Source organism: Oenanthe melanoleuca, chromosome 9, assembly GCF_029582105.1.
Source record: "Oenanthe melanoleuca isolate GR-GAL-2019-014 chromosome 9, OMel1.0, whole genome shotgun sequence".
Classification (NCBI taxonomy): Eukaryota; Metazoa; Chordata; class Aves; order Passeriformes; family Muscicapidae; genus Oenanthe; species Oenanthe melanoleuca.
The window spans coordinates 19,094,449-19,114,884 of NC_079343.1; the positions used below are offsets into that span (position 1 = coordinate 19,094,449).

General features: G+C 37.8%; 1 protein-coding gene across 2 annotated transcripts in view; it reads right to left on the reverse strand.

Moving 5' to 3' along the window:
- The window catches only part of PEX5L (peroxisomal biogenesis factor 5 like), a 104,500-nt gene that overhangs the window by 12,537 nt on the left and 71,527 nt on the right, over positions 1 to 20,436 (reverse strand). Inside the window, exons 5-10 of one of the 2 annotated variants that reach the window (XM_056498765.1) lie at positions 15,188 to 15,299; positions 13,145 to 13,354; positions 11,929 to 12,055; positions 11,339 to 11,435; positions 10,837 to 10,911; positions 5,567 to 5,662 (exon numbers count right to left, since the gene is read on the reverse strand). In XM_056498765.1, the coding sequence (XP_056354740.1) occupies positions 5,567 to 5,662; positions 10,837 to 10,911; positions 11,339 to 11,435; positions 11,929 to 12,055; positions 13,145 to 13,354; positions 15,188 to 15,299 (717 nt within the window). The remainder of the gene's footprint in view (positions 1 to 5,566; positions 5,663 to 10,836; positions 10,912 to 11,338; positions 11,436 to 11,928; positions 12,056 to 13,144; positions 13,355 to 15,187; positions 15,300 to 20,436) is intronic. The other variant, XM_056498766.1, reaches the window with a different exon arrangement.

Below are 20,436 nucleotides of genomic sequence, written 5' to 3' on the forward strand. Positions count from 1 at the left end.
TTAGGACGACGAATGAGATTAGCAACGACCAGAAGGAGGGAACAACTGTGGCTACTAGAAAATGATGCCAAGAAATAGAAACAGAATTAGAGAAGGGGAGAATCCAAATTAAGGTGCTACTTTTTCAGCCTCCACACATTACTCATGGGTCTCCAAAAAGGAGATCCATAGCAGAATATTTGCAGAGTCCTAAAACCTTTCCAAATATCTCCAGTTCCTACAAGGAAGTGGCCAGTGTTTCAGTGAACTGACATCACTGGGGGCACAGTTTTTCACCCTATTTATGTCAAAGACAACAGCACAAATAAATCTATTGAGATTTAGACAGAACCATTTGAGAACAAGGTGCTAATCAAAATTAATTGAAGGTTTTATGAACTGGTCTGGATAGTTTTGTGTGAATCTTTGTTACAAGGCTGACGACTTTGGTACAGCTGCACAGCCAGGCATGATTGGAAAAATAGAGCTTAGACTGTGATTGCATGGCTTGCTGCAATCCTCCTAGGTGCTGGGGAAAAGGAAAGCATCCTGTCTTCCACTCAGGAAGAAATTCAGGATTGTCTGAATTCAGTCTTCAATACAGGATTGTCTGAGTCATGCAATTACTGGATCTGTGAAGGAATCTGCTATGTTCCTCTGTGGTAAAGGAAATAAATTGGGAATCATTCACTCTTGAAGAGGAGGTTTCACTCCAGGTAATGGAAGTGAACTGCCCCTGACCACTCTGTTACACCACTTCAGAATTCGCTCTCATTCCAGACTTGAAGAAAATAAATTCATATAAAGAGTTGTGAGATTGTATTGAAATATCCATTTAGGAGTTGAAAAGACTGGGATAATGAATCAGATCACTCCCTCTTTAACTCTTATCAACCATGACCAGAGGCAATTGAATCCCTAAAAAGATCCTGTTCAACAGATGCCTCCATCAACCACTTCTCATTCAGCACAAATCTGCAATGCCCTGGAATAAAAAATATGTGATCATGTTTTAACTAGCAGTAATTTTGAGATTCAGCATGAGGTAAAAAAAATGGAAATTTCCCTTTTCTTCAGATTAAAATTAATAAAACTACTGAAAACTATTTATTAATGGCCTTATTTAGCCAGATTAATTTATAGAAATAATTATATATATATACGATATTTCTATTAGAATTTTTGCTTGCATTTTTGCACAAAAATTCCTTATGAATCAATGGTATGGAAATATCAAATAGTATTTCTGCAGATAGTAAGCAAACATATAAGTGGATTTAGGTATTAAATTCAAATTCTGCTGTTTAATGATATATTTATAGTTCTTGCAGAAGTTCACTGTGTTTACACTGCACATAAAAAGCCAGTGAATTACTGTGCAGCCACACTGATTTCCATCTACAGTGTCAAAGGAGGAGGGAAAATGCAATGAGGACAAGACCAGCTTTGCTGTAACTTCTCTCAGCTCATCCTACACTGCTTGGACACAGGACCAGCAGTCATTTTGCAATGATAAGGAAAGATTTGCTGGTTTGGGCCAGGCTGCAGCATTCTGAGGACATTCAGCAGGAGGGGCTCTGAAACTGCTACAGCTGCTCTGAGCACCTGGGCCAGGCACTGACCAATGTCAACTGCAGAGCAGCTCAGTGTCCTGGAGGAAGAGAATTGTAAATATCACACACATTTCAATATTGTAAATATTGCAGCCTTTGCTGAAGACCTAAGTCTATTTCAGCTGCCATTAGCAGCAATTTTTTTTCATTGACTTCAGTGGCAGGAGGGTTAAATTAATATTGAGCCTTTCTAAAACCTTGGCTTTGGATCAAGGCTCCTAGATCTAATTTTAGCTCTATTTGCTACACCACCAGCGACAATTAACCTCATTTCAATGTTTTTGCCACCTTAAGGTTGGTGAAATACTTTGCACCAACCAAAAGTTTTCAGACCAGTTGAACACATTTAACACATTCTCAGATCAGCTGCAGTTAAGAGGAATGACAACCAGGAAAAATGTTCGTACCATCTGACTGCTTCCAAGCAGAAAATTCTGCATTTTGTCAAAGAGGCTATTTTTACTCTCAGTATTTAAAAATATGTTGAATCAGTTAAACAAACGAGAGGCATAATATTTCCAGGCTCTTTATTCTTGTGATCCAATGAAAGGGGGCAGGGGATATATTTATAAATTTACCTGTTGTCAAACTTCCAGAATTTTGCATGTCCTCTATTGCCAAAAATTAATTTGCAATATTCCTAATTGACCAATGCATAAGAAAGGTTCTGTCATTGTTCTCTGAATTACTGCATTACCATACTCTTTGATATGAAAGACACAGTAAGTTAAATTGTGTGCTTAACTAGGTAAGATTTCCTTAGCTGATATCTTCTTGAAACAAAATCTGCAAATTTTGCTAAGGTTTAGACATAAAAATCTTTATCAAGTCAAAGATTCCCACTGTGTTTTGCAAGAGTATCAAATAAAATGCATGTGAATGACTCAAGTTCCTAGTTTCTAATTTATAATATGGTTTGGCCAGTTTTAGGCCCATCCAAAGAAATATCTAAATAGTGAGACAGGAATATTGGAGGAACAGAAAGGATTCCAATCAGTACTCATGGGAACTACAAAACCAATGGTCCTGGAATATGTTTTCCTAGGCTAGAACAAATTAATCCCATCTTTTTCCTCCTATTGTCACATAATTTAGCTGTAATGTGCTCTGATGCTTCAAAGCAGTACATTATACAGCAGATGGTTCATGTGACATTGTGTTGTAAATAAAATGATGCTGGGAAGGACAGCTCAAAATTTCTTATGCATAAGCTCACAAAACAGTGTGGCATCTGCAGTTTAATCAGAGAAAAGTGGAATAAGAAAATAACAGCTTTTTTTTTCCATCTCTGAGTCTTCTCAGATGGAAGTTTTTGCACCTTCTTGCTTTTATTTTTATTTATTCTAACTCATCACCAGTAGGATGGTGGTTGATAAAACAATTACCTTAATGGAATAGAAGTACAGAATGGATCTGAATCCCCATCAAGTTCCTATGGAACTTGGAAATTATGGAGACAAAGACTCATGGGACAAAAAATCAAATCCAATTTCAAGGATAATATAAAAGGTAGCGAGGTCTGCAAGCACCCAAACGCTGCAAGGGGATCTGGACCCTCTCTAGTAAAAAAGCTATTTTACTCACCACTGTATTCCTAAAAGATTCCCCAATGGCATAGACATCTTTAAACCTTCTTAAGAAAGAATTACCTCACAAATCTTCATTAATCTCAAAGTTTGACATCTTAAAACCATTCCCAAAGCTCTGAAGTGAATACTGGGTGGAGAATAAAGTTTGGTGTCTTCATTTACTGAACTGTTAATTAATTCCTTTCAAACTAGGCCACAAAGAACCTGAGATTTACTTCCTTTTCTTGATCAGTTTTCTGGCTAATCTTTTCACTTGGAGCTTTCCCAATTGAAGAATATTACAGAAACATCCAAAGCCTAAAAAATGAATTTTTGACCTGTATCTGTTCTCTGCTTAAGAAAGCACTAATCTTTCAGAGATGGGTTCCAATTTATTTCAATCACTCCAGCTTTCTTACCACTTCATTTTAGCTAGGATGAAAATTCAGCTCTTTTCATATGCAAATGGAAACAACTGCTCTATAAGGTCTTGAAGAATCCTTTCCTTTACATTTTAAGTACCTGGCCCAAGGTTCTATTTTAAGCAGAAAGAATAACTTTAAGGCTGCCAGCTACAGCTGGGGAAACATTTAATTTGATTCTTTTTAATAGCTATTTTTGAGACTACTTTAAAGAATTTTAACAACCTGTCTTTGTTGCCTCAGAATGACCTCTTAGTCTGCAAGGTAGTTTTTTTAAAAAAAATTTTAACAATACATTCTCTTCCTTACTTTACTCTGCAAAGACGTTCAATAATGTCTTGTAATCTGTTGTTGGACTCAACTCATTTTTCTTCCTGCTGAGTGTCTGGAAACTCCCAATCACACAAGTTCCTGGCAATTGCAGGAGTACTGACATCATTTGCTTAACCACTCGTACAGAGATGTTCAGCATCAGATTCCCTGTGCTGCCTTCACAGGTCACAGCACAGCACGTCCCACCCCGAGGATCAGCCTCAGTGCAAGCAGGAACATCTAAAGCATCTTAAGCAGTGGCAATTTGAAAGCAAGTTCCCTCCTTTCCTGCCAGGAGTGAATGTGTACGATGTGGGACATCAAAAACCTCTCCTGTGCCTCACCAGCAGATGTTGATGAAGAATTTATTTGATCTGGAAAGAAAAAATGCCTTCTGTGCTTAGTTTATGAAAGAGCTAATTTACTGATTGTGTCCATTTCAGCCTTGTATGCTGAGACCAGATTTTTTTGTGTATTCAATAAAATCCTAAGAAACCATATTAGGAACTCTGAATCTTGCCATAGCATATCATGATCAGCTTAATTAATTCAAAAAGAAATTCTCTTTTTAGTTAGAAGCCAGTATCAGATTTAGGTATAGTTTCCTTTCTCATCAGCCAATATTAAGCTAGAATAGTTCAATTGTCAACACTGGAATTAGAATGGTATGAAACTTGAATTAGAAGAGTATTAAAATACATGACTAAAATTTAAATCTAAACTCAAACATCCCTAAAGTGTTCTAGATGGTTTGAAGACTAATGAGCCTACAGTCCATGCTAAAAATAACCAGTTGTGAGGAACTGGTTTCACAGCTTCATCTTCTGTACCCTAAGAACTCATTTCAGAGGCTGTTACATAATTTAGCCTGAAATTCTGTCCTTGCTGGAATGGAGCTGTCTTGGCTCTTTGTGGCAATGGGATATTGAAGGGTTGCCCATGGAACCCCTGAGAAGATAATGATGCTCCAGGCCAATACTTACATTTAATTTTTTGTTGAGTTCTGCTAAAAACCTGTATTCAACTTTGTGTCTAGGCAGGATCAGTTTGGACTAGTGGTATAGGATAACACTCAAGAGATGTTTTAGATGTTGGAAATGTAGAAGTTAGTGAAAAAACCCCAGAAATACAAATCAGAACTATCCAAATACATTTATCTTCTCAACCCAAACAGATTCACCAGGAAACAAGAATACTCCTGTGTTTAGCATTCTGCCACTAGTTGTAAAAATGTGAAAATGGTGCATGGTTGGTGCTTATGTACAGCTCTGCTTTACACCAGGTAATTGTGCTGCTCAGTGATTGTGAGCTCTGGTTTCACAGTGGAGACTTGGGCTTAAAGAGCTTATGGCACATAGTTGCCATGTTTCCCTCCCTTTACCTGCAGTTTGGAATTAGCTACATTTTTGGGCATTTACCCATTTGCTCTAGCATTAAAAATCCAGCTTAAAAACTTGGTTCTCTCTAATGTTTTTTTTATTTCTAAGGGTTTTGGATTTCCTTTTTTTAAAGAGACAAGCTGCTGTTTTAACTTAATAGCTGCATGAATTGCTCTGCATGAATCTTTTCTCTGCTTTAAATAACCCAGTTCCAACTTTCTCCTCTTCTTGTGCTGCAAGATTGAAATCTGTAGAACATAAGCTGAAAATGAAAACAGTAAATGAAATAATACCTCAACAGCTGCCTTTGCTCTTTCAAATTCCTCCTCCAAGGAGTGATTTCTGGAGAGAAGGGGTGTTCCCCAACGCTGCTCCTTACTTGACCGTGCCTAAAAAGTAAAAGAATAAATCAGAAAGGGATGATAGACTCTGTCACACTTCTGAGTTGTTTCCTTAATTGTCTAGAGCCCCAAATGGCCTTTTTCTTGGGGAAAACTGCTTGTTTCCCTGCATGAATTCCTCTGAATTCTCTTACACTGTAGCAGAGACCACTTCTCATGGGAAGCAGAGTAATTTATCTTTTCCAGATTTTATTTTCACTCAAAATGTGTGAAAGATAAAGAGACATCCAAGAAAAGGAAATGCAAGGGTTGGACTGCAAAAAGCTATAGCTGACTATTTTGTATAAGACTTTTGCCTTCCTTGTTCCTTCTGCATTGTGACTGTGGAAATGCATTCCACTGACTATGATCCAGGAAAAACCACTTTTTTTTTCCCTGCACATTTTGTGGTTTTCTTTCAGGTTTTTTTTGGGATCACATTGGAGAGCCAGGTTTGCCCTGGATTCCACTGGAAGGGCAAATCCTTTTTACAATCAGCATCTCTCTTATGTACCATAAAATTGGTCAATCCCATTGGAATCACATAATAACTTTTTCCCTGTTCTTTTTCTAAAAACAATGGGTTTTTTTGTTTTGTTTTTTGCTTTTTTTTTTTTTTTTTTTTTTCAAAAAGCACTATACCAAACTAAACCATATTTAAGGATGGCAGAAAAAGCACAAAGTGGCCTAATCTTGCTAAACAAAGCTCTGACTGCTAATCCTTTCCCTAGTGTTTGTCAAGAGGTTAAACTCATTAGCCACTTGTGTGCCTGTTCTTCCAATTGCATTAATTTCCCTGATTATATTTCTGATGACTGTACTTGTAATATTCAATTTCTGTGAACCACACTGCTAAAAGGCTAATTTTGATCACATCAGACTCATTGAGCTGTCTCTACAAATGCTGGAATGGGCACTGCTGGGATGGAATCTCTGACAGGTTTCTGAGCTCTTATATATGTCATGTGTAATGTATGGTCAAACACATTCCTCTGGTTGTACACACATGGCTTTTTCCTAGAAAGATGACATTCATTTGTCAAATGAGCCCTAGGTTTTCTGTTTTGTTCCTGAGGCTTTGGTGTCTCAGTTAGAGAGTGGTGAGTGAAATGCACATTGAGTGGATGAAACACATAAGGTAAGAAAACAACAATACAACACAATTTCTGTGAGCAGCACGTGGTGGTGGTGGGCACTGTGTCTGTTCCCCTGTGCTGGCCTCTGGACTTTGCTCTGACAGGAAACTCAGAGAGTGAAGGAATGTCTACACTGAGGATCTATTTCTGCTTTCACATCTTGTGCCTCTAGTCCATGTTTGAAAAATGATGTTTTCCTTTGGTGAGGCCAGGAAGAGATTTCAGGTTGTCATTGAAAACAAACCAAAACCCAGCCCTATAGATAAAGCAGCTCTTTTACTGATTATTAGAATTTAGGGCAGAAGTGATAACTGGTTCAGATCCTTCTGTGTATCACATGATGGCATTTGTCACTCAACACCCATGGAACCAAAATTACATTCTTCAGAGAGTGAACTCAGGTTGTCTGGAATAAATGTCTTTGAGGAAGCTGCTTGAGTTTAATTTAAAGTTATCAAGAGACTTATGATCTCCTGTCTCTCACTAATTATGTTTGTTTCTACACACTCCTCTTTTCCCCAGAACTGTACAGGGAACACTCATAGTGCTGTAAGTAGAGCCTACATTCTTGCTCTGAAATGTGTGATTTTCCAAGGGACTGTATTGCAATATGTATTTATACAGATGCTTTGATCAGCAGCTCCTTTAACACATCCCTTATTTTCAGTTTTTTTATTCCACTGTTGCATCATATGGAAATTTTCTGAGGAATTGGCTTGCATGTTTATTTTCAGATCAATAAAACAGAAGATTGTTTCTCTTTGGAATCTCAGAACAATCTCTATGTGATTGCAATTCCTAGTAAATAACTACTGCTCCTAAGACCTCAGGTTGGCCAGTTTTAATCTGTTTAACAACTGCTTTATTCACACTGGGTGGTGCAAATTTTACAATCAGAATATGACATATTAATTCAAAACTCTTGTAGACTATCACAAATCAACATTTATCAACTTGACCTGTAATCTGATCAAAGAATTAAATTTGTTTTTCTTGACACAGGACTCTGTTGATAGGCTCTAATTATGTTCCTGGCCTTTTCATTATTTATGAGCTGGCTCCTGCAAACTGTTTGATTACTTCTGCTTTTTACCCATTTGTTTCCAGTGACTGCTGTTCCTTAGGTCAAGGACAATCCTGTAAATGAGGATGTTCAGACTGAGCTGTTCTGCAAAAGGGCAGAGTGAGCTTTTAGGGGCAGCACAGAGGTGAGGGGGAAGAGGACAAGAAGCACAGAGGTTCCCTCCCCTGCCACATGACAGAGTATGGGCTCTGTCCCCACATCATCCCCACAGAAACAGAATTTCTCCTCCATTAAATGAACAGCAGGAGGGGAAAAAAGATCATTAACAAAAGCAACATAAGCTGCAATTGCAAAGGACAATGCAGAGTCCTGCTGTGGGTTGTGACACCCAGAAATGAAAAGCCCCAGGAAAACCCCAGACTTGCTGCTTTTTGCTAGTCCATGAGGATGGGAATGGGTGCCAGGACTGGAGAACTGCACAGCTGCAGCAGGGGATGGGGTGGGAGCCTGCAGCTGTGTCCAAGGCTGGACACTGCATACTATGGTGAGAATATATTTGGTATTCTCACCTCTCTATAACGGAGGTGCTGTAGCTGATCATGGCTTCTATGTTCAGGGACAAAACCTTCCATTCCAACTCATTTGCACACACTTTCCTGCACTTGTATTCTCTTTATGTGCTGCTGGACCTTAACCTGGTGAGAGGCTTATATTACAGTATTGACTTTTGATCAAGTCTTCAAATGATGAGCTAAATCTGTCCCTTGAAACTCTTCACTTCCTTAGAGTAAGTGGCACATCCAAAGAAAGTTAGGGCCATTAGTCTTTCTGGAGTTATTTGGGAGAAGTGGGGAATTAATTTCACATTCTAAATATTGTTGCATTCAACTGGAGATTTCTAAGTTTTACAAGATTTGCACTATACCTTTGTCGAAGAGCATTTACATATTAGAATTAGGTACAGATTTTTAGCATGTTAGGGGTTTTGTATACTTTGTGTGAGCAATTAAATATTTAAAATATCCAGGAAAATATATAAAGAGTTAAAATATGAGCACACTCTAAGCATAGACAATGGAACATATTATCTCCCTCTGCAGTTTATAATTTTAAGATTAAAAATAAACCTTCAAAATCCCTCCCCACCTCCCCCAAACACTCTAGGATATCTCAGTACAAATAAAAGCATAACAAGGAACTTTTCAGAATGGCAGATAAAAGAAAGAACAAGGCTACTCTGGGTCAATGCAGTTTGAGTCAATAATCTGTAAAATATGATATGAGTAAATGCTGAGAAGCAAGACAGCCACATCCAGTGACAGCCACCAGTGACCACTGCCCATTACAAACTTCAAACACATTTCTCCCTTCTTAGTTCAAAGTTTGTCTTTGGATTTTGTATTGGCACAAGTGCTGGTAAACAAAGGATTTTGTTAAGAAGATTGCATAATTTTCATGAAAATATGACCTAGTTACTTAGCATTTCACTTTGAGGAGCTAAATCTAACGTGTCAAAGATGAGTGATGAGGTGATTGGGAAACTGCTGATGGAAAACTGCAGCAAGTTTGACAAGATGAAATCTTTAGGGTATGGCAGGATGTGTTGCATTTGGAAAGGTTACCCTTAAATGAGATAGACAAGACCTATAGAGGACAAAGTATGGAAAACATATGCTTTGATAAAAGCCCTAACGTGATTTCTTTTGCAAACAGATTAAGAGCTCGGTCAAGACAGATGAGCCTGTGAGTTGGGAGCTGACAACTCTGACAGTCCAAGTACGAGCAGGATGAAGCAGGCAGTGAACAAAACCACATTTCTGAGTAACCTACCTAGAATCAGAACACATTCTCACTTCATTTTCTCTGCATTAATAATTGCCAGTTTAACATTTTGTTGTTCAAATGTACACAAGTTTGAAACAAGCAGGTAAGGACAAACCAAAACAAAACATGAAATGGACCAAGACAACAGATAAAAAATTTAGTCCCTGCTTTTTTTTCAAGTTGGCTTATTCAACTTCACGGTTTTTTATTTTGAAGTATCAGTCACTTTACAAAACGTTATGGAGCCTCAACTGACTGAACTTAAACTAAGTGAAAAATGTGGATTTTTGGTTCTGCAGTGGAAGATAAAAAGGAAATAGATCATATAAAGTAGAGATACACTGCATTTGTAATTGCTTTTACAGAAAGCAACAGCATTTGAATCCTGTGACTGTCTACCTGACTTACACAAAACTTGGTTGAGCACAAATGTCCTGGAATTTAGATCTGTTGGGCTGAGGAACAGCTTCCTAAAAGAAGGTCAGAGGTGCTTCAATATGAGCTGGACAAAGCACATGAGAACACACCATCCATTTCAAGTGGATGGCTCAGTGTAATAGATCTTTTCCATTGCTAAGATGTACAAATCTATTGTAGAGAAAGGAAAGATATCATTCATTACAGCTAGTGTGAGGTTTCCAGAGGGAAAAACCCCCTGTTTGCAATGTAGAGATCGCAGGGAAGTAAAGGACACTTTTTTTCCTAAGAAAAACCCAAAAATGGATCTGATAACTGTTCTATTTCTATTCTCTGAAAAAAAAAAAAAAAAAAAAAAAAAAAAAAAAAAAAAAAAAAAAAAAAAGTTGTATAATCTCAGGGTGCACATTTGGCAAGTAGTGTCTCATTTTTCCATTTTCAAATGATGCTATTATTTTTCATTAATTTCCAGATTTTCTATCTGACAGAAAGTTTTTTAAGTCCAGGCCTAAAAATAGCTGTGGAAGGTGAGAAAATTATTTTCAACTAAAAGCTAATCCACCAGAAAACTCTCTTTTCTCCCTTTCAGTGGCAATGGCTGAAATCTTCCAGTTAAAAAGCAAGAAGCAGCAAAGAAGGTGTGTGAACAACCTGCTCTATTGGAATGCATATATAAATATTTGTACCTGTATGTGCAGACATACATGCAACCCTCAGTAATCATTTCCAACAAGACCTGTCCAAGACACAATACAACAGTGGAATTGGGCAAATCTACAAACCTTTAGCCCAGAGCCCTCGGTATTAGAGTTCCTTTTCCAGCAGGAAAAAGTCCTGTGACCACACTGCTCCCCCACCTGTGGAGATAAACTGCTAATGAACATTGCTGTAATGATTGCTTCCTGCTTTCCTTAGCAATTTCCCAATTCTGGGGATTCCTGCCTGACCAAGAGACCTAAAGGACAGATATTTAACATGGGTAGGGAACCACTAGAAGTCTGAATTTCAGAACTGGAGGAAGGGAAAAAAGATGGGGCTGTAAGCTGTAGTTTGAAGCTTTCCCTCTGTACAGGAAGGTCACAGTTCACTGCAGTATTAAACTCTGAAAGTTTCAGATGCTGACAGTTAATATCAGAACCTATTCATTTCAGAGGTGTGTGCAGATATTTTTCCTGATGATCCTGAAAATATCCCTTGAATAATTCTCCCAGAATGCCAATGGCTAGCCAGTGGGAAGTTCCTCCTTGTCTTTTTGTTGTTAATGAATCTACCAAATCCTCTTACCTGTATTGCAGGTGCAAGTTCTAATTCTGATGCTGAATCAGAGTCCAAGGCACTCTTGACATTAGTGAGCTCAGACTGTGATCTGTTTTCTGTGGACCTAGAAATAATACATTTACACACTCAGCACCAGGACACTCTGCTCTATGTCTTTAAAGCACACAATGATGAATCAGGTTATTTCTAAACTGAATTGTTTAACTTGAAGTTATCAAAAGTGCCTGGTCCCTTCTTTGTGTTCTCACTCTTGTATTTCATAGACAGGGAAACTGGGGCTAGAAAAAGACCCAAGACTGTGCCTCAGTAGGTGTCTAAAAATCAATCACCACAATAAAGGATTTCACTGTATGTCTCTGTAGAATTCTCACCTCCATTTATTAAATATTTGCTACTTTCCACACGATTAAAAATTGCTGGTGAAATAGCATTTTATAGTAAACTTGCTTATGATACATTGTCCAAAATATGTGCTGGAACATATTTAATGTCATCATAACATATTTAATAATATAATTTATTATCAAGCAAGTGTTTCTGTGAATTAAGAAAGCTGGGCTGGAAATATTTTTTTTAAGGAAAGGAAAAAGTTGTACCATAAAATCTCTTTTGATGGAGCTCTGGATGATGATGATGTTCTCTCTGCAGAAGGGTGAACCTTGCTACTCCTGTCTCCATGAAAACTGACATCATCCCATTTCTCTATCTGTGTCTGAATATCAACTGAAAAATAAAGAATAGAAAAATATGAATCCTTTAAAGAAACTACTTCTGACAATTTTATCTCCTCTTTTAAATGTGTGTTATGGAGAAAATAATGCCACCAAAGCCTGTATTTTAATAAAGGTCCAACATACAGAAATATCATGCACCTTTCTAGATTATAGGATGTGAAAATATTTGGAAATCCACAACATTTTTCTAAATCTGTTAGCATTCATGGTCAGAATGTCACTGTAACTCTTGACTTAAAATCAGTGATTTTTATGGTGATTTGTATGTAATTTAGACAAATTGTAAAAATGAAGCTTCTTTTAGAGACTAACATGTAAAAATGACTATGTAGGCAACTGATATTATTCAGTTGTGTCAGACTCACTTTGCAAAGAGCAGATGTTCAGCTCCTGTTTGAAGATAAAGGTCTCTAAAAGGATTTCTGTGCTGATGAATGGAAAATTTGCTGCCTTGGTATAAATTACATTTACCTTGCAAATTTCTCAGTTGCACTGCAAGTAATTTAGTTTGGATGGAACTAAATCAAATTCACCTTTTCCAAAGCTTGTCAATTGATCAGGCTTGGCAGGATATTGAGTTGTTTTGGGGATTTTTTTTTTCAGTCTGTATAAATATATCTCTCTTGTCAAGAATGGATTTTTTTTTTCTCTAGTATGAATAGATAAAGCAGTATTTACAAATATAAATGTATGTTTCTGACACCTGCAGTTCTGAAAAGGACATCAGTATAGGCTGCCTGTCATTTGTGTCCTTTACCAATTTCTCATCACACTTCCACAGATTTTTCTACCATCTACACACCCTGACTACATCCCTTTTTCCAAAGAAATTTCAAAACTTTATTAGCACACTTAGTGACAATTTAATAGGTATAATAGCAAAGGCAAAATGTAAAACTTGTTCACAGTGTTTAAGGTTTAAAGTGCCTCAAGTAGTTTATAATGGGTAGCAAAGGTTGCACTGCTGAAATGAGGTGCAGCAAAAATTCTGGTGTTGCTCATTATTTTGTGATAGTAGCCAGGAGAAACTTGTGCTAAGCAGGGCTATGGAGCACTGATAAAATAGCTGCACTCTTACCTAAATCTAGAGAAGACTTGTCTGCAACTCTGACAGCCTGGACTTTCTGCTCAGAATCCACACTGATCAGGTCAGGATTCTCTGTCTTCTTTCTGTGGGTTGAAGCTTTTAAGCCTTCACTCCTTGAAGGATTCTCTGATTTCTTTGCTTTATTTTGGGTTTGTAAGACAGGTTCACTAAGATCCAAGAGATCCAGACCTGCTGATAATACTTAGAGACAAAACATTAAAATTCAATGTTGTTTTAATTCAAATAGCTCACTTCTTAGGTGTTGTTTTAATTAGGGAAAAAATTATGTGTTTGCATTTGGCCAGAGTGGGTATGTATTTCCTAGCTAAAGATGTTGATTAGTATATTAAAATATGCTGGGAATTTCAAGTGCTTAACTGAATGCAGTTTAGTGGATTTGCAAAAAAGGCTTTTCCTCTGAAAATCTTAAAGACTTGAGGTCTTATGGCTGGGTCCTTCACAGATTCTCCTCTGTTGTGAGGGCTCCCTGTTCAATTGAGCTTGTAGATAAGATTTGGTTTAATCTCATGATTTGTTAAGTCCTGGTAACAGCTGCTTAGGGCAGTGCTGTTGGGAATCCATTTGGGAATAGCTGGAGCAGGCAGGTCCCAGGGTGGAGCTGGGTCATAAAGGAATGAAGATGTTTATTAATGCTTTATTAATGTTTATTAATGCTTTCTACTGTTGTTGGTGTTTGCCCTCTGGGCCATAAATACTGATTCTAAAGTCTAATGCAATTTCTATTAAGGACTGTATCAGTATGAAAGGAATATTCAATTTCAGCTCTTCTTTTCAAATTTGCCTAAAAGAGTAACATTCACAATTCTTTAGCATGTAAAAGGTAGAAAAAGGCCTTAGCATCATGTTACAGGGCAGGTGTTTTTGACAAATCAATTTGCATTACCTCTTGCAGTGCTATATCTGTGTTCTTGGAAATCACTGAATTTCTTCAACCTTCACAGAATTATTATTAATATTAAATAAATCTAATTAACACCCCACCCCAATCTGATAGATATTCAAGGAAGGTGTAAAATTTACAGGTACATTTTAAAACAAGACCACTCTTAGATAATCTGAAATAGTTCTATTCATCCCTGAAATATCTTCAGCTATATTTTCTAAAGGGAAAAAATATTACTTACACTTGTTATCTAATTCAGTATTTCAGCTTTTGTTACTAGAACTTGCATGCTGCTTTAGACCTATATTAATTAGATGTCAAGATAATCACTCAGTTGCCAATTATTCATTTAATAATTTATAAATTTTAACTCAATGGCTTCTAACAAGCCAAATCCTTTAATGAGACAGCAGGACACTCCAGCAGTGCTATGCTGATATTATTGTCTCAGCTGATCTGCTCAACAGCATCGATTACCTTTGCCCAAATACTGAGTAGGAGAGGGCTAATTTCTAAAAATACTTCCAAAGGACAATATACCTCAAATAGAATTCAGTATCATTCAAAAGGTTTTCAGGATTCTCTCTCAGTTTCTATTACCTTCTCTACTGCCTCATTGCAACACAAAGGAAGAAAGAAATAGATGAGATCCTTTCACTAATGAAGTGTCTGAACTCAGCCTGGGTGAAGTATTTTGATACCTCTCCTCTTTTACTCTCTAGCATCTCATCCAAGATTTCACTTTAAAAATCTTTCTAGAGTAAGAAATGTGCTTGATTAAAACCAGACTAAATGTGGATTTCCCCATAGTTTAAATTTTTGTAAAACCAAATACAGAGAGTTGATTCAAACTCATATGTACACCATGTGAGACTTAAACAAATTGCATTAATTTCATCCCCAAACATCTGCTAGGACTGGTTTGATTTGGATCACATCAGATTCCCCCTAAAATGTAATAAACAAAGTTTGTCTCCTGAAAATCAGGCAATTATAGTTTAATGCCAGCTTGTGATTTTGTGCACACAGTAACAAACCAAGAAAGAAATCACTTGACAAAAAAATGCTGTAATTAAGCTAAAACTAAAACTATTTTTCTGTAGTGAGGGATAGTAAAGAATGTTGTTTACCTGCAGTGTTCGATGTTACAGGCCTTGCAACAGCTTCTGGCTTAGTTTCACAGAGAAAGTCATCAATGGAGGGGCTCAGGAGGGGTCTGCTCTCCTGCTGCTCATTCACCAGCTAGCAACAAAGAACCCCAGGTCACAGAGTGTTCTTGGGATGCAGATTTTACAGAAATAAAACATTTTCTCACAATCTCATGTGCTTTATTTTTAATTGTGAGAGTAAGATATTGCAATTAGACGATGCACAAATAGCACTGGGATTAAAATAAAAAAAGGTATAGTTACCCTTTCGGGGCAAAATTATATTCAAACAAATATTATATTAACAAATCACACAAAAAATAAAGCAGCAAGATGATTTTTCCTTAGCAGCTATTGCACACTATTGCTTATAGGGCTAAAGTTCCAGGGCCTGATGCAGCTCCCTTCAAATCCATGGTGAAATTGCCCTTCTCTGTCTCCAGGAGGCTAAGCAGGGCTTTGCTTTTTTTTGGAAGTGGCCTTTTTTCCCTCCCACAGGTAACATGATTCCCCACAGGACTTCTACAATAACATTTCATCTTGCAAATAAGCATTAGCCCATTAAACAATAACCTGCAGAGACAAGAAACACTTCTCTGTCATACAGTGACATGTGAATGGCAGTGGATGGAGCCTGGGGAGTGTGTGAACTTTCTGCATGAGTTCTGACTTCATAAAACACCTTTTTATTTATGAGCAGTTTTCCATTTTCAATTGGATGAATGCACTGGTGTTCTGCTACCTGACAGAAATCTCAGAAATTCTCTGACAGAAATTATGGGCTATTTAATGTATTAGGAATTTAAAAGATAAAACTGTACAAGTCTCAGAAATAAAAGTCTCCTCTTTGTCATCTATCTCTGATTAGAGGATCATGACATAAGCTGAGCTCGAAGGATGTCTGATGGTGTTCCCTACACTTATTTTTATCCTAGAATCTTAATTTCTTGATCTGAAAAAAATGTTTTTCCACTGTCGCTTTTGTCTGGAGCTCTCTCAGTTTTATTTTATCCTCTCTATCATCTTCTCAACCTTCTAACTCTTTTTCCATTGTTGAATTTTCAAAATTTTCTCTCAGTTATGTTTGAATTTTTAAATTTAGGATACTAAGATGGACTGAAACTAGCCAAAAAGGGTATTTACTCATCCTCATATATGTTAAGTACTGGCCCTGAGCTACTCCAGCAGCAGGATAATCGCTAAAGTTATTACAGCAAACCAGATTAGATTCACTGCTGTTCAGTACTTGATTTCTGTACTGCAAAACTGCAGCAAAACACTGGAGCTATTCAAATAACAAGCCCACTATTTTGATAGATCAAAGATCTAAGCTGATATCCAGCACTGACTTGCTGTGTGTGTGCACAAGTGCATCTGCCCAGGACCTCAGAGACTGGCACTGAAACACCGATTTCCATGAGCACCATGGAAGACAGATGAGTGATTGCCTGCCCAGCTGAGTGCAGCCCAAAGTGCAAATGTGGGATCTGAATTTAGAAACCTGGCAGTGATGCTGTCCCAAACTCCAGATGTATATGTGCTAAACCCAGACTGCAGCTGCACCTCCCCAGGGAATAAATCGTGGGGGGCTTGACTCTGGATTGCCTGAACAGGTTGCTGTCTCATTCAATGCACAGAAGGCACCTGCTTAACTTGGTGAATCTCAACACTTGATTGGAAACTGCATTTATAGCCACTACACATCTTTGTTTTCCATTATCCCCAGATCTACAAATTTACCTAGTTATGATATTTAGGACTTGAGCAGACCTAACTTGGTGACAGTCCTTACGACTATTTTGAAAAACGTGTGGATACCTTAAGAGTTGAGTCTTTTCCAAACTACCTTTAATATTTTAAAATTTTATCTTGATATCAGCAAAAGTTGCTTGTATATATATTTCTTTTTGCATTTACACAGCAAGAAGAAAAGTCCTAGACCATTTGGAGAGGGACAGGAGGGAAGAAGGAGGCTCTGTGGGAATAATTTTAAATATTAAAACTTCATTGGAAATACTCTGTTTCTGTATCTATAAGACTGTCAGTAGGGTACATTATCACATAAGATTCAGATGCTTATCAAGTTTGCCATTACATTCATGGAAATTTTCTTTAATAGGAAAGACTGGGGGAAGGATGAAATGAAGAAAGATTATGTGAACCAAAGTATCCAAGATCACTCATTGCAGAATGAATAGAACAGAAAATCTGAAGACCAACTGGAAAGGCAGTTTATTGTACAAACCTGCTGCAGAGGTCAGAGGATAAACTCTGGGAAGAGCAGAAATAATGTTAAGAATCAGTCATGGAGGGGAAGGAGACTTAATAAAGACTTAATAAAGATCTGAATTTTACCAAGGTCTAACTGAAGTATGAGGCCTGATAACTTTTTTCCTTTTCAAAGATGGTTATCATGTCCTTAGAATTTTCTTTACTGTGTTCATTAGATTTATTACATTTTAAAGGAAGACTAAAAGAGTTTGACTTGCTTAGGCTAATAAAATGAAGACTGAGTAGGAATGTATTATATAGGAATTCTTCATGTACACTCTCCATTTGGAGAGTGGTCAGATGACACTAGAGGAGCAAAGTTATTTCAGCTATAGAGAAATGTTGCCCCAATAACAGAGTTCTAAACTGGGCATGAGAACATCTGGTCTGGGAATTAAAAGAACTCAACTATCATAGCAGTGAACTGCATGAACAGTAGTTTTTTCTTACTGTAGGGGAAAAAAAATGCCCATCTATTTAAAATGGCTTCTGCCAAGCCCTCTACATCACTTTTCTGATGTTTCTGATGTGGCTGTGACACAGAGAATCCCTCCTATCCTGTGTCCTATGCTCCCATGGTTTAGGACTAGAAGCTGTAGGAATGTCTTATTCAGAAGTTCATTCCTGTGAAAAATAATCTGCTTTTAACTCAAACATTTTTGTCAAAACAGATTGCAAAAACATGACCATATCTAGTAATTCTCAATAAACACAAACTACCTATGTATAGCAATAGAAAATATTAGAAAAACACTATTTTGACATGAAGTAGACATTCAATGATGAACTAAGACTTAACAAGTTAGAGTGCAACGAGATGATATTTTTTCTGTAGAGAAGTGGGCTGTGGGGTAGGTTTCTGACATTACTTGTAAAAAATGCCACTTGTTAAGCCCTTGGTCTCACACTTGGAATTTCATTTTGCTGCCTCATATACTGTACCAAATTTATCCCTTGCTTAATACTGCTCAAGTTATTAGAGTTATATCAGGCATGAATTTAGGGTAGTACATAAAAGATTTATGAGATGAAAACTATGATCTATATTAAACCAATAATTTATGGTTCTCAAGCACCTTTCAGGTTGAAAATCACAGAATGCATTAAAACATTCATGAATCAAGGCTGACACCACTGCAGAGGTGAGGAGAAATATCTCTGTGTTGCAGATGAGGGAAGCAAAGTGAAATTAGGGAAGTCACCCAGCATCCCTGGGTGCTGGCAGAGCAGCACTGGGGGCAGCAGCCAGGGGCTGATCCTGCATGGGATTTATGTGCCCAGTATCTGTACACACACCAAGTGGTGCAGACTCAGCCTGGAAAAATGGGAGGAATCTCAGGACTAATTTAGCCAAGGGTGCCATAAATTCTCATAATGTCCCTAGGAACTTAAATTGTCTCTATAAGATTCACTTTAATTAAAGCAGAAGCCCACACACTCCTTTAATTGCGGGATATGTGAAATCTGTGGAGGCTGATATTCCCTACTACCAGCTCATCTGAAGACACTCATCCATAGTAGAAGATACTCCTAAATTCAAATGAGTCTTCTGGGAGCAGCAGAGCAGAAAAAAAAGTGGTTTTCTTACCCCAGTACTGCTACTGTAATTTTTTATTCCAAAAAAGCTTGTAACTGGGGCTTTTGGGTGCTTTGGGAGAGATACTGGGAGAGCCAAAAGTGTCTGATACCAGCTCCACTCCTTCAAAATATGCAAAGCAAGGATCATTTAGCAGCAACTAAGGTATGGTCCTTCCATCCCATTTTATATCCTCTCTTACTGCATTCCTGGTCTTGGTCTGTTTGCAGTGCACAAAGCACGCTGGTTTGTTTCTTTTTAAAAAACTTTACTAGGGCATAACATAATGTTAGTCTTTAAGATAAATTATTTAGACTCTAAATTGGGAGGGTTTCCAGTCAGGCATGGGCAGCTAATTAGCACCTATGTTTTGGGCACAGAGTGAACTAGTTCTCTTAAATTAAGTGCCTAAATTCCCTCCATGTTCAATAGGGAGAGAGAAATGCCTAGAAAAGCAACTCCAGAGGGAAATCGTGCCTGCCCGATTTAGGTTGTCCCTCAGGAGGCTCTCAAAGGCACCTAGCTTTCCCCCTGGCTATATATGGGATTTATTTTAGAAGGGCTGGCTCAAAAGGCATCTAAAATTTAGACGTAATTTGCTACTGAAGTGAGTTGGGTTGAATTTTGGATTGGATCCATTTTGTTGCCTAAGCCTGAATTACTCATGGCACTAATTTAGGAAACCCCAAACTACTACTGGGTAATCCCCTGTACAGTTCAGCAGCAAAGCTGCTCCTGGACACTGAGAATTTTTCCAGTGCTGCCCACTCAGTGTGGTGAGAGGATGGTTGGGCTGCACCAGTGACATGAGGTGCTCCAGGAGGAGTGGAAATGAACGTGTGCTCATGAGCGTGGGAGAAGGCAGGAAACATTCAACTCAGATTTTCTACTGGAAAAAGATTATGTTTGAACTTTGCTCTGAGAAACTTGTCTGCTCCTTGGGTGACACTAGAAAAACAGGTAAAAGAGTCAGATCAATTCCAGCAGCTTGTAAGTGTTGTGCTTAGGCAGAGACACCAGCTAATTTCAGTCACTAATTATTTTTACCATACACAGCAAAGGTTTCCTGACAGGTCCTCTGCACACACCTGGCACCTCATGACCTTTGGTGACACTCACTGGGATAAGAGGAAACAAAGAAATTGATTTCTACTACCAGGCTCTTTCTAAATACTGATAAATGGGAACTCCAACTAAGAAGGTAGGTTATTGTTTTCTCCAGCATAACTGAAAGCATTGGCCTGACAGTTGTGTCTGTGGATCATTCATGGCAGTATAAGAACTGGAAGACCTCCTTTCCTGGTTGGAGTGAGGTGTTTGGAGAGGGAGCTCCTGACAAAATCGGTTGTCTCGTGACAAAAGTTAAATTGCATGAATTTTGGTT